This window comes from Mustelus asterias, chromosome 7 (assembly GCF_964213995.1).
Source record: "Mustelus asterias chromosome 7, sMusAst1.hap1.1, whole genome shotgun sequence".
Classification (NCBI taxonomy): domain Eukaryota; kingdom Metazoa; phylum Chordata; class Chondrichthyes; order Carcharhiniformes; family Triakidae; genus Mustelus; species Mustelus asterias.
The window spans coordinates 139,238,934-139,253,006 of record NC_135807.1 but is presented as its reverse complement, the minus strand read 5'-3'; the positions used below and the strand labels follow the sequence as shown (position 1 = coordinate 139,253,006).

Sequence of the window (14,073 nt, the reverse complement as noted above, 5' to 3'; positions counted from 1 at the left end):
GGAGGTTACAGAGATAGGGAGGGGTGTAGGGGCTGGAGGAGGTTACAGAGATAGGGAGGGGTGTAGGGGCTGGAGGAGGTTACAGAGATAGGGAGGGGTGTAGGGGCTGGAGGAGGTTACAGAGATAGGGAGGGGTGTAGGGGCTGGAGGAGGTTACAGAGATAGGGAGGGTGCAGGAGCTGGAGGAGGTTACAGAGATAGGGAGGGTGTAGGAGCTGGAGGAGGTTACAGAGATAGGGAGGGGTGTAGGGGCTGGAGGAGGTTACAGAGATAGGGAGGGGTGTAGGGGCTGGAGGAGGTTACAGAGATAGGGAGAGGTGTAGGGGCTGGAGGAGGTTACAGAGATAGGGAGGGGTGTAGGGGCTGGAGGAGGTTACAGAGATAGGGAGGGGTGTAGGGGCTGGAGGAGGTTACAGAGATAGGGAGGGTTGTGAGGCTGGGGGAGGTTACAGAGATAGGGAGGGGTGTAGGGGCTGGAGGAGGTTACAGAGATAGGGAGGGGTGTAGGGGCTGGAGGAGGTTACAGAGATAGGGAGGGGTGTAGGGGCTGGAGGAGGTTACAAAGATAGGGAGGGGTGTAGGGGCTGGAGGAGGTTACAGAGATAGGGAGGGGTGTAGGGGCTGGAGGAGGTTACAGAGATAGGGAGGGGTGTAGGGGCTGGAGGAGGTTACAGAGATAGGGAGGGGTGTAGGGGCTGGAGGAGGTTACAGAGATAGGGAGGGGTGTAGGGGCTGGGGGAGGTTACAGAGATAGGGAGGGGTGTAGGGGCTGGGGGAGGTTACAGAGATAGGGAAGGGTGTAGGGGCTGGAGGAGGTTACAGAGATAGGGAGGGGTGTAGGGGCTGGAGGAGGTTACAGAGATAGGGAGGGGTGTAGGGGCTGGAGGAGGTTACAGAGATAGGGAGGGGTGTAGGGGCTGGAGGAGGTTACAGAGATAGGGAGGTGCGAGACTTTGGAGGGATTTGAAATTGAGAATGAGTATTTTAGCCAACCTACAAAATGCATGAGGATTATCGCGAAGTGAGGCGTGTGCTCAGCACTGAACCTACTGGCGATGGATTCTTCTTCTAATCAAACTCACACATACCTGGAAGTGATAGAAGTCGGCTGTGTAAGAGATATTGGTGATATGAGCCAGTCCCTCAAATTGCCAAGTGAATGTCTCGTTGCCGGGAATGAGGACTTTCCACCCATAGGAATAGTAGGCCGGGTTGAAGCTGCTCCCTAAGTGAACACAGCAGAGAATGTATCAGAGCCAGTAACATCACTGCCTTTCATAAAACATGGAACCTTCCCAGAGGGAGCAGCTGATTCATTCCCCGTCTCTATATACAGCATATAAAATCTATATTTTCCAAATGTATATTCACACTATTCAAGGTTTTTCGTTTACAGAGCTCTTTGTGAACTGATAACATTCCTGGGAAATGTTACCAAAAGTTAAGATGGGAATTTTCAATGTAAACGTTGTCCATTTGTCATGGAGATAAGATTTAAACATTTAGAAAGATGAACATCACTCAATACACCAAATTTAACCAATATCTTTTGTGTTTTTTGACAGCCTCCTTTAGGATTTTGTTTCAAAGGCCTGTCTAAAAAACACAGGTTTCAGCTGTATTTACCTTCCAACCACAACTGCCTGTTTCAAATGTGCATTTGGTCCAACTTGCCAGCAATTTATGCATTAACAGGACAGAGGTACAAGGCATATATTTCAGTTTATTAGGGGAACAGGATTAAATACGAAACTGAATGATGTTAACGATGATTGGGGACAGGACCAGCAAACATCCTCATCCTTGTGTCCAAATCCCTCCCTATCTATTATATATTTACGTGGTTGCATGATTGCTTTAAGAGCAGGTTACATGACTTGATCAGGAGATCATTGTAGTGTTTCACAAGCTTCTGCCTTAGTTACATTTTCTGTTCTGTGCAGGGAGGCATCTGTTTTAATAAAGCGGTTGTTATTAGTTAAAATCTACCTGTGCAAGCCACATCTTCAATTTGGTTAAAACCCACAATTACACTATCTCTAACCTCCTCCAGCCCTTACACCCCTCCCTATCTCTGTAACCCCCTCCAGTCCCCGACACGCATCCCTGTCTCTGGAACCTCCTCCAGCCCCCTACATCCCCTCCCTATCTCTGCTACCTTCTCCAGACCTACACCCCTCCCTAAGTCTGTAACCTCCTCCAGACCTACACCCCTCCCTATCTCTGGAACCTCCTCCAGCCCCCTACACCCCTCCCTATCTCTGTAACCTCCTCCAGCCCTACACCCCTCTCTATCTCTGCAACCACCTCCAGCCCCTACATCCCCTCCCTATCTCAGCAACCTCCTGCAGACCTATACCCCTCCCTATCTCTGTAACCTCCTCCAGACCTATACCCCTCCCTATCTCTGTAACCTCCTCCAGCCCCTACACCCCTCCCTATCTCTGTAACCTCCTCCAGACCTATACCCCTCCCTATCTCTGTAACCTCCTCCAGACCTATACCCCTCCCTATCTCTGTAACCTCCTCCAGACCTATACCCCTCCCTATCTCTGTAACCTCCTCCAGCCCCTACACCCCTCCCTATCTCTGTAACCTCCTCCAGACCTATACCCCTCCCTATCTCTGTAACCTCCTCCAGCCCCCTACACCCCTCCCTATCTCTGCAACCTCCTCCAGACCTACACCCCTCCCTATCTCTGTAACCTCCTCCTGCCCCTACACCCCTCCCTATCTCTGTAACCTCCTCCTGCCCCTACACCCCTCCCTATCTCTGTAACCTCCTCCAGCCCCTACACCCCCTCCCTATCTCTGTAACCTCCTCCAGACCTACACCCCTCCCTATCTCTGTAACCTCCTCCAGCCCCTACACCCCTCCCTATCTCTGCAACCTCCTCCAGCCCCTACACCCCTCCCTATCTCTGCAACCTCCTCCAGCCCCTACACCCCTCCCTATCTCTGCAACCTCCTCCAGCCCCTACACCCCTCCCTATCTCTGCAACCTCCTCCAGCCCCTACACCCCTCCCTATCTCTGCAACCTCCTCCAGCCCCTACACCCCTCCCTATCTCTGCAACCTCCTCCAGCCCCTACACCCCTCCCTATCTCTGTAACCTCCTCCTGCCCCTACACCCCTCCCTATCTCTGTAACCTCCTCCTGCCCCTACACCCCCTCCCTATCTCTGCGCTGCTCCAAATATGACCCCTTGTCCGTTCCTCAATTTCCATCGCTCTGCCATTGGCGGCCGTGCCTTGAGCGTAAACTGTGGAATTTCCTCCCGGAGCCACTCCAACTCTCTCCTCTGTGAAGAGACTCCAACACACTTCCATTGACCAACCTTTTGGTTATCTGCCCCAATACCTCCTGATGCATCTCACTGCCAGCTGGAGTCATTCTGAAGGCTCACGGGAACGGGAAAGGCCGATCCAGTCATTTATACCTGGAAGAGGGAGAGCAGGAAGAGAACTCACCGTGAGAATTTGATAGAATTACATTCTTCCCGATCAGAGCAGATGGCGATGGGCGTGTGAATTGCAAGCGATGGATAGTGACAGACGAATCACACACAACGCCCGGGTACCCCCGGCTCCACTCTGCCGCCTGGGGGCATCGAGCGGGATCCAAAATCAAGCTGCGTGGAACCACCTTGTTGCCAGCGTTACCTGTGAAAGCCAGTTCAGATCACACAGCAGTCAGATAGTTTCTCCATCAGCCAGTGACCCCAGGGTTCCTCCAACCACATTCCTTCCTGCAGCAGGAGGGCAGCACCATTGGGCGAGAGAGATCTGCATCGTCATTGGTCGCTCATTGATCTGAGAAATGACCCTGGTAATTATAGACCGGTTAGTCTTACTTCGGTGGTTGGTAAATTGATGGAAAGGGTCCTTAGGGATGGGATTTACGACCATTTAGAAAGATGCGGATTAATCCGGGATAGTCAGCACGGATTCGTGAAGGGCAAGTCGTGCCTCACAAATTTGATAGAATTTTTTGAGGAGGTAACTAAGTGTGTTGATGAAGGTAGGGCAGTTGATGTCATATACATGGATTTTAGTAAGGCGTTTGATAAGGTCCCCCATGGTCGGCTTATGATGAAAGTGAGGAGGTGTGGGATAGAGGGAAAGTTGGCCGATTGGATAGGTAACTGGCTGGCTGACCGAAGACAGAGGGTGGTGGTCGATGGAAAATTTTCGGATTGGAGGCAGGTTGCTAGCGGTGTGCCGCAGGGATCAGTGCTTGGTCCTCTGCTCTTTGTGATTTTTATTAATGACTTAGAGGAGGGGGCTGAAGGGTGGATCAGTAAATTTGCTGATGACACCAAGATTGGTGGAGTAGTGGATGAGGTGGAGGGCTGTTGTAGGCTGCAAAGAGACATAGATAGGATGCAAAGCTGGGCTGAAAAATGGCAAATGGAGTTTAACCCTGATAAATGTGAGGTGATTCATTTTGGTAGGACAAATTTAAATGTGGATTACAGGGTCAAAGGTAGGGTTCTGAAGACTGTGGAGGAACAGAGAGATCTTGGGGTCCATATCCACAGATCTCTAAAGGTTGCCAGTCAAGTGGATAGAGCTGTCAAGAAGGCCTATAGTGTGTTAGCTTTTATTAACAGGGGGTTGGAGTTTAAGAGCCGTGGGGTTATGCTGCAACTGTACAGGACCTTGGTGAGACCACATTTGGAATATTGTGTGCAGTTCTGGTCACCTCACTATAAGAAGGATGTGGAAGCGCTGGAAGGAGTGCAGAGGAGATTTACCAGGATGCTGCCTGGTTTGGAGGGTAGGTCATATGAGGAAAGGTTGAGGGAGCTAGGGCTGTTCTCTCTGGAGCGGCGGAGGCTGAGGGGAGACTTAATAGAGGTGTATAAAATGATGAAGGGGATAGATAGAGTGAACGTTCAAAGACTATTTCCTCGGGTGGATGGAGCTATTACAAGGGGGCATAACTATAGGGTTCGTGGTGGGAGATACAGGACGGATATCAGAGGTAGGTTCTTTACGCAGAGAGTGGTTGGGGTGTGGAATGGACTGCCTGCAGTGATAGTGGAGTCAGACACTTTAGAAACATTTAAGCGGTTATTGGATAGGCACATGGAACACACCAGGATGATAGGGAGTGGGATAGCTTGATCTTGGTTTCAGATAAAGCTCGGCACAACATCGTGGGCCGAAGGGCCTGTTCTGTGCTGTACTGTTCTATGTTCTATGTAAACTCTCAGAAGGATAGAGATAATCTTGCAGACACGGCCCGGGGGCGGGGGGGGGGGGGGGGGGGGGGGGGGGGGGAGAGGAGAGATCACCCGCAGCATCAACCAACCACAGGCTCAGTGCTGAGGTAGTGCCGCACTGTCAGAGGGTCAGTGCTGAGGGAGTGCCGCACTGTCAGAGGGTCAGTACTGAGGGAGTGCCGCACTGTCAGAGGGTCAGTACTGAGGGAGTGCTGCACTGTCAGAGGGTCAGTGCTGAGGGAGTGCTGCACTGTCAGAGGGTCAGTACTGAGGGAGTGCTGCACTGTCAGAGGGTCAGTGCTGAGGGAGTGTTGCACTGTCAGAGGGTCAGTACTGAGGGAGTGCCGCACTGTCAGAGGGTCAGTACTGAGGGAGTGCCGCACTGTCAGAGGGTCAGCACTGAGGGAATGCTGCACTGTCAGAGGGTCAGTACTGAGGGAGTGCTGCACTGTCAGAGGGTCAGTACTGAGGGAGTGCCGCATTGTCAGAGGGTCAGTACTGAGGGAGTGCCGCATTGTCAGAGGGTCAGTACTGAGGGAGTGCCGCATTGTCAGAGGGTCAGTACTGAGGGAGTGCTGCACTGTCAGAGGGTCAGTACTGAGGGAGTGCCGCACTGTCAGAGGGTCAGCACTGAGGGAGTGCCGCACTGTCAGGCCAATCGGCCTCGCGAGCCTGCTCCCCCATGAATAGGATCATGGCTGATATGATTGGAATCCCGACCCCACATTCCTGCTGACCTCCCGATAACCTTTCACCCTCTAGTTAATCAAGAATATATCTAAAAAAGCAAATTACTGTGGATGCTGGAATCTGAAACCAAAAGAGAAAATGCTGGAAAATCTCAGCGGGTCTGGCAGCATCTGTAAGGAGAGAAAAGAGCTGACGTTTCGAGTCCCGATGACCCTTTTGTCAAAGGAAGAATATATCTACCTCTTCCTTCAAAATATTCGAAGATTCTGGGTGGGATTTCCTGATCGCACTCACCCAAGGCCTGAAATCCCTGCCTGAGGTTAACAGGCCTTTGCATGGTCCATGTCCCGCCCGCTATGATTCCCATGACGGGCGGGACAGGAAGATTCCGCCCTCTGCGTCCACAGCCTCTTGAGGGGAAGAGTTCTGGAAGCTCACCACCCTCTGAGAACAACATTCTTCCCATTTCCGTCCTAAACCATCGAGCACTTATTTTTAAACAGTGATCCCTCATTCTAGATTCTCCCACTCAAGGAAACATCCTCTCCACATCCACCTTGTCAACATCCCTCAGGATCTTAAAGCTCTGGACCAAATCACCTCTTACTCTTCGAAACTCCAGCGGACACAAACCCAGCCTGTGTATGAGTTTGCTAAACGGTCTCTGAACTGTTTCTGACACATTTCCATCCTTCCTATTATTAGGAATTATTCGGGGGAGGGTGCAGGGGGGTGTTTATAACCCAGTCGTACTTGCTGCCCTTCCCCCGATGCCCCGAATCTCTCACCTGCGAGCGATCCGTCCAGATCCTGGAGAACTGCCTCATGCTCCGAGTGGAAGGAAGCTTTGTTAGTCACGTTGAAATACTGAATATCACTGAATCTCACGCTCCAGCCTCCAACCTGGATACTGCGCACACCGTGCGGTACGGTCATCCCCAGGGCCGTGCAGGACGGCCGGTCAAAGTTCAACAACCTAACAGATGAAACAGTCAACCCGTCGGAGAGGGGTAAGACGATGCCACAAGTGGTGCAATAGCTGGAGTCAAACCCAAGACCCTCCACGTGGCCAACAATGGTGGCGTTCTTGATCAGAGCGCCCCTGTCCTCTCCCCACCCCTTCACGTAGGACCTCAGGATGGCTTTGGTCTCGATGCCGGCTTTCTCATTATTAACCATCACAAAGTTATGGAACTGCAGGGCTCCCCCGTCCACCCACTCTGCTCCTTTCTCACAGTTCCACGTGGTCAGTGAGTCAAACCTGGCCGGTTCCGGGGACCAGGAGTAACACCGGCCGTCTTTCCGAGGATGGTAAGCTTCAAAAATCCACAGGCCAAACCAGCCCTGGGAGTGTACGGTGTTGTTGAGGAACTGGCCAAGCGGGACGTTGCGCGGGCAGACGCTGGTGGTGTAGGAGGGCCCCCCAGGGTGCTGCAGCAGACGATACCAGAAGCCAAAGTGGGTGCCCCCAGCTGCGGCATTGTGTCTCACCGTGTTTGCCGGATTGGTTACCCAGAACGCAGCGGGGGTCAGGTCATCGTTGAGGAGGCTGGTACTCTGTCGTACCATGACTGCCAAGTTGTACTGCAAGATGTTCCCCTCCTCAATGCCATCCTCAATGAAGAAACCGCCCCCCATGATGTTGTAAGCCACATTGCCCTCCACTAGGAGGTGGTGTGTACCATGGATGGTCACAGCTCGGTTAAAGGTCTGATGTATTGCACAGCCCCGCACGTACGACTCGTAGCGTAGATCTCCAGTAAGGTGCCAGTGGACTGGGTACCGGCCCAGGCGAAAGGCCTGACCCGCATAATAAATCTGAGGAAAGGACAGAGCAGCAGAGTTAGAAAGTTGGATGTGGTGAATGACCCAAATGCAGCTTTTTCTATTCTTTTACAAACAGTAACTTGTATTTATAAAGCGGGAGGCGCCCTGACGCAGAGGGTTAGCGTCCCAGCCACTGAGCCAGAATCTCTGGCGTCAAGTCCCACCCCGGGACCTGATGGTCGAGGAATGTGGGCTCAGAACACAGTCAAAAATCCTTCCAACACTCCAGTGACAGGCAGTGAGAGAGATTCCTGCTCATCGCTGATGTGGAATGCTGTCCCACTTGCTGTGAGGGTAATTCATCTCTTCCAAATTGACACAAACTCAGTCTGTATCACGTGTCTCGGGATGTGGACATTCCCTCAGTTTCACACAGTGTAACATTCCGGGTGAGTGCAGAGCCGCACAAAGAGATATCAGAACAAGAAGATTAAAACCAGAGTCAGAAAGGGAAGATCTGATGAGGAATCAGAGTCATGCAGTGCAGAAAAGGCCCTTCAGCCCATCGAGTCTGCACCAACAGGAGGAGTGGGTTACAGAGGGAATTCCAGAGCTTCTGCCCGCTGTGAAAGTGGGCACGCTGCCCAGATCCACTTTCTCAGTCTCCCTCCCTCAGCTTCCAACGTCAGGGCACCTTAATGACAGCCACTAATCTAGAATCTAGCCAATCATAAACCACCCCTGAGTAAAACAAAGACTGAAAACCTGGAACTGTCGAAGGAAACATCCACACGATCTGGATAAAACCTTTCCTGTTTGACAGGCAACGTAAAACAGGCCTTTCACAAACAGGAAATGTTGTCGATTGTATAAAGGAGTAATCCTAATACCCCGATAGCAAACGTTTCAATTGGTCACTATCCTCTCTCTCCTCCACATTCCCACTATTCAGGATTTTCCAAGTTCAATTCTGCAAACTTTTTATCCCGTTGTTTTATTTTTCTATCTGCGCTAGTGTCTTTCTCTATCTCTCTCCCCCACCTCTCTCTCTCTCTTGCTCTATGTCTCTCTCTCTCCCTCTGTCTGTCTGTCTCTCTCTGTGTCTGTCTCTCTCTCCCTCTCGCTCTCCGTCTCTCTCTCCCCCTGTCTCTCTCGCTCCCCCCCTATCTCTCTCTCTTTCCCCCTGTCTCTCTCTCTCTCCCCCCATCTCTCTCTCTCTCTTGGTGTCTGTCTGTCCCTCTCTCTCTCTCTCTCTCTGTGTCTGTCTCTCTCTCTTCCTCTGTCTCTCTCTCTCCCCCATCTCTCTCTTCCCCTGTCTCTTTCTCTCCGACTCTCTCTCGGTGTCTGTCTGTCCCTCTCTCTCCCTCTGTCTCTCTCTCTCCCCCTATCTCTCTCTCTCCCCGACTCTCTCTATGTCTGTCTCTCTCTCTGTATCTGTCTCTCTCTCTCTCTCCGAGAAGCAGCTCCACAGACCCGAGTAGCTATACCGAGGGGCTGAGAGAAAATGTTACCTCGACGTATTCGATTCTCCCTACGACAAGACCCTCACTGGGCCGTGGGGCGTGGAACATGATGCAGCCCCCAAACTGGTCACTCCCAATTTCTTCACCTAAACGTCCCTGGAAACAGGTTTGTGTGGCAAATTCGCCTGGAATCAAAGGAATTTTCAACAGAGGCAGCATGGTTAAAAATCGATCCACACTCATGTGCTGACTGTACTTAGTTTAATTTATGCTTTAAATTTTAAAAAAACAACACTTGGGACATAGGTGTCTCTGGCAATCTCAAAATGTATTGCCCATCCCTAACTGCCCCTTGAGAAGGTGGCGGTGAGCTGCCTTCTTGAACCGCTGCAGTCCATGTGGTGTAGGTACACCCACAGTGCTGTTAGGGAGGGAGTTCCAGGATTTTGACCCAGTGACAGCGCAGGAACGGCCGATACGTTTCCCAATCAGGATGGAGTGTGAATCAGCAGCAACTCCACTGCCAAACACTGGAACTAAGCGGTTACATCGAGTCCACACTGTGGCCCTCACTGTCTAAAACTGTCCTTCACTGAAGGAGCCTATCTTCAGATCAGGACAGCTATTTTCAGCATGCTGTTGGAAAGCAGGAATTGATGGGCTGATCACTGGCTCAGGTGGAATGTTCTGGAGAACTAAAGCTAGGATTTATTTTCATTTCTCACCAGGCTTAGTTAGTAAGTTCTCAGTAAATGTCCCATCAAGAATAACCAATCTGACGGTGGTTAGTTTGCAAAGCAGTGCCACAGGGGGCCACCAGAGGGCAGGGCTCCACAAGAATGGCCTCAGCTCTCCAGATAGACACCAAGGACAGGGGGACCTGCCGGGAGGGGAGCTTCCCACAGGAGCAGTGCCTGAACCCAGAGACAGCTCACTGCAAAGGAGAGAGGGGGACTGGGAGTGAGGGCACTGCATAGGAGAGATGGGGGGGAGCGAGGGGGGGGGGGGGGCGGGGGGAGCGAGGGGGAGGGGGGCGGGGGGAGCGCGGGGGGAGCGAGGGGGGGGGCGGGGGGAGCGCGGGGGGAGCGAGGGGGGGGGCGGGGGGAGCGGGCGGGGGGAGCGAGGGGGGGGGGCGGGGGGAGCGAGGTGGGGGGCGGGGGGAGCGAGGGGGGGGCGGGGGAGCGAGGGGGGGGCGGGGGGAGCGAGGGGGGGGGCGGGGGGGAGCGAGGGGGGGGCGGGGGAGCGAGGGGGGGGCGGGGGGAGCGAGGGGGGGGCGGGGGGAGCGAGGGGGGGGCGGGGGGAGCGAGGGGGGGGCGGGGGGAGCGAGGGGGGGGGGCGGAGGGAGCGAGGGGGGGGGCGGGGGGGAGCGAGGGGGGGCGGGGGAGCGAGGGGGGGGCGGGGGGAGCGAGGGGGGGGGCGGGGGGAGCGAGGGGGGGGGCGGGGGGGGGAGGGGGAGCGGAGGGGCGGAGGGGGGAGCGAGGGGCGGAGGGGGGAGCGAGGGGCGGAGGGGGGAGCGAGGGGCGGAGGGGGGAGCGAGGGGCGGAGGGGGGAGCGAGGGGCGGAGGGGGAGCGAGGGGCGGAGGGGGGAGCGAGGGGCGGAGGGGGGAGCGAGGGGCGGAGGGGGGAGCGAGGGGCGGAGGGGGGAGCGAGGGGCGGAGGGGGGAGCGAGGGGCGGAGGGGGGAGCGAGGGGCGGAGGGGGGAGCGAGGGGCGGAGGGGGAGGCGAGGGCGGAGGGGGGAGCGAGGGGCGGAGGGGGGAGCGAGGGGCGGAGGGGGGAGCGAGGGGCGGAGGGGGGAGCGAGGGGCGGAGGGGGAGCGAGGGGCGGAGGGGGGAGCGAGGGGCGGAGGGGGGAGCGAGGGGCGGAAGGGGGGAGCGAGGGGCGGAGGGGGAGCGAGGGGCGGAGGGGGGAGCGAGGGCGGAGGGGGGAGCGAGGGGCGGAGGGGGGAGCGAGGGGCGGAGGGGGGAGCGAGGGGCGGAGGGGGGAGCGAGGGGCGGAGGGGGGAGCGAGGGGCGGAGGGGGGAGCGAGGGGCGGAGGGGGGAGCGAGGGGGCGGAGGGGGGAGCGAGGGGCGGAGGGGGGAGCGAGGGGCGGAGGGGGAGCGAGGGCGGAAGGGGGAGCGAGGGGCGGAGGGGGGAGCGAGGGGGCGGAGGGGGGAGCGAGGGGCGGAGGGGGGAGCGAGGGGGAGGGGGGGAGCGAGGGGCGGAGGGGGGAGCGAGGGGCGGAGGGGGAGCGAGGGGCGGAGGGGGGAGCGAGGGGCGGAGGGGGGAGCGAGGGGCGGAGGGGGGAGCGAGGGGCGGAGGGGGGAGCGAGGGCAGGAGGGGGGTGCGAGGGCAGGAGGGGGGTGCGAGGGCAGGAGGGGGTGCGAGGGGCGGAGGGGGGAGCGAGGGGCGGAGGGGGGAGCGAGGGGCGGAGGGGGGAGCGAGGGGCGGAGGGGGGAGCGAGGGGCGGAGGGGGGAGCGAGGGGCGGAGGGGGGAGCGAGGGGCGGAGGGGGGAGCGAGGGGCGGAGGGGGGAGCGAGGGGCGGAGGGGGACGAGGGGCGGAGGGAGGAGCGGGGGCGGAGGGGGGAGCGAGGGGCGGAGGGGGGAGCGAGGGGCGGAGGGGGGAGCGAGGGGCGGAGGGGGGAGCGAGGGGCGGAGGGGGGAGCGAGGGCGGAGGGAGCGAGGGGCGGAGGGGGGAGCGAGGGGCGGAGGGGGGAGCGAGGGCAGGAGGGGGTGCGAGGGCAGGAGGGGGGTGCGAGGGCAGGAGTGGGGTGCGAGGGCAGGAGGGGGAGCGAGGGCAGGAGGGGGGAGCGAGGGGAGGAGGGGGGAGCGAGGGCAGGAGGGGGGAGCGAGGGGAGGAGGGGGGAGTGAGGGGCAGGAGGAAGCAGTGAGGGGAGTGAGGGAGTGGGGGGAGGAAGAGGGTGTGGGGGCGGAGGAGGGGGGAGTGGGGGGAGAGGAGGGGGGAGTGGGGGAGGAGGAGGGGGTGGGGTGGAGGAGGAGGGGCGAGTGGGTGGAGGAGGAGCGAGTGGGTGGAGGAGGAGGGGCGAGTGGGGGGAGAGGGAGGGGCGAGTGGGTGGAGGAGGAGGGGCGAGTGGGGGGAGGAGGAGGGGCGAGTGGGTGGAGAGGGAGGGGCGAGTGGGTGGAGGAGGAGGGGCGAGTGGGGGGAGAGGAGGGGCGAGTGAGGGGAGGAGGAGGGGCGAGTGGGGGGAGGAGGAGGGGGGAGTGGGGGGAGGGGGAGGGGGGAGTGGGGAGGGGGAGTGAGGGGAGGGGGAGGGGGGGAGTGAGGGGAGGAGGAGGAGGGGGAGTGAGGGGAGGAGGGGGGAGTGAGGGGAGGAGGAGGGAGGGGGAGTGAGGGGAGGAGGAGGAGGGGGAGTGAGGGAGGGAGGAGGGGGGAGTGGGTGGAGGAGGAGGGGCGAGTGGGGGGGGAGGAGGGGGGAGTGGGGGGAGTGGGAGGGGGGAGTGGGGGGAGGTGGGAGGGGGGAGTGGGGGGGAGGGGGAGGGGGGAGTGGGGGGAGTGGGGGGAGGAGGAGGGGGGAGTGAGGGGAGGAGGAGGAGGGGGAGTGAGGGGAGGAGGAGGGGGGAGTGAGGGGAGGAGGAGGGGGGGAGTGAGGGAGGAGGAGGAGGGGCGAGTGGGGAGGAGGAGGGGGGAGTGGGGGGAGTGGGAGGGGGGAGTGGGGGGAGTGGGAGGGGGGAGTGGGGGAGGGGAGGGGGGATTGGGGGGAGTGGGGGGAGGAGGAGGGGGGGGGGAGGAGGGAGGAGAGGGAGAGTGAGGGAGGAGGAGGGGGGAGTGAGGGGGAGGAGGAGGGGGGGGAGTGAGGGGGAGGAGGAGGAGGGGAGTGAGGGGAGGAGGAGGAGGGGGAGTGAGGGGAGGAGGAGGAGGGGAGTGAGGGGAGGGGGAGGGGGGAGTGAGGGGAGGGAGGAGGGAGGGGAGTGAGGGGAGGAGGAGGAGGGGGAGTGAGGGGAGGAGGAGGAGGGGGAGTGAGGGGAGGAGGAGGAGGGGAGTGAGGGGAGGAGGGGGAGTGAGGGGGGGGGGGAGACATGGGAAGGGCAGAACCTCAGGCTAAAGGGACGATCCTTTAAAACAGAGATGAGGAGGAATTTCTTCAGCCAGAGGGTGGTGAATCTGTGGAACTCTGCCGCAGAAGGCTGTGGAGGCCAGGTCATTGAGTGTCTTTAAGACAGAGATAGATAGGTTCTTGATTAATAAGGGGATCGGGGTTATGGGAAAAGGTAGGAGAATGGGATAGAAAAAATATCAGCCATGATTGAATGGTGGAGCAGACTCGATGGGCCGAGTGGCCTCATTCTGCTCCTATGTCTGATGGTGTTATGGAGTTGGGACACGGTTTTTAATGCGGTGTTTGGGTCTCCGAGGTTTTGCCTGGTTTTGTTCTGAGAACCACGTTCATTGGCCATTCAGAGGAGTTTTGGAAACAGCGCGGAAGCGGGTTGGTGAATTGTGGACCTTACCCGTGTCAAATCCATCCGGACAAGCTTCAATCTGATCATTCCATTCAACCTGGTTGGAGCCTCGGACGATGACATTGCGAGTCAGCAAACCCACTTCAGCCCTCGGTTCAAACACTGTGCCGTCGCGGAGCGAGATGGATTCTCCCAGGTGCCGGTAACGCAACGGCTCAGTGAGGTTCAGGCTCCTTCCATCAGCTGACACCACCTCTATAACCCGCTTCTCGTTCTCCCTCTGGCTGTGTCTGAATAATTACAGGAAATATTTCAGAGCTGTATCAGAACCCAGAAAGCAGATCCCGGGGAGAATGATAAACTCATCCCGTTGACAAAGTTGGTATCACTGCATTGAGAGCAATAACAACATAACGTATGGAAGGTTAGATAGGTTAAATACAGAGAAACTGTTCCCAATGACCAGAGATAAACAGATTTAAAATCATTGATGAAAGGGCCAGAGGTAACAGGAAAAAGATTTTT

The 14,073-nt window shown here is 57.6% G+C and overlaps 1 protein-coding gene across 1 annotated transcript in view; it reads right to left on the bottom strand.

The window, feature by feature from the left end:
• pkhd1l1.1 (PKHD1 like 1, tandem duplicate 1) overlaps positions 1-14,073 on the bottom strand; it is a 169,579-nt gene that overhangs the window by 55,210 nt on the left and 100,296 nt on the right. The window contains exons 47-51 of the mRNA XM_078215522.1: positions 13,597-13,838; positions 9,196-9,332; positions 6,706-7,735; positions 3,471-3,662; positions 1,089-1,225 (exon numbers count right to left, since the gene is read on the bottom strand). Coding sequence (XP_078071648.1) covers positions 1,089-1,225; positions 3,471-3,662; positions 6,706-7,735; positions 9,196-9,332; positions 13,597-13,838 — 1,738 coding nt within the window. The remainder of the gene's footprint in view (positions 1-1,088; positions 1,226-3,470; positions 3,663-6,705; positions 7,736-9,195; positions 9,333-13,596; positions 13,839-14,073) is intronic.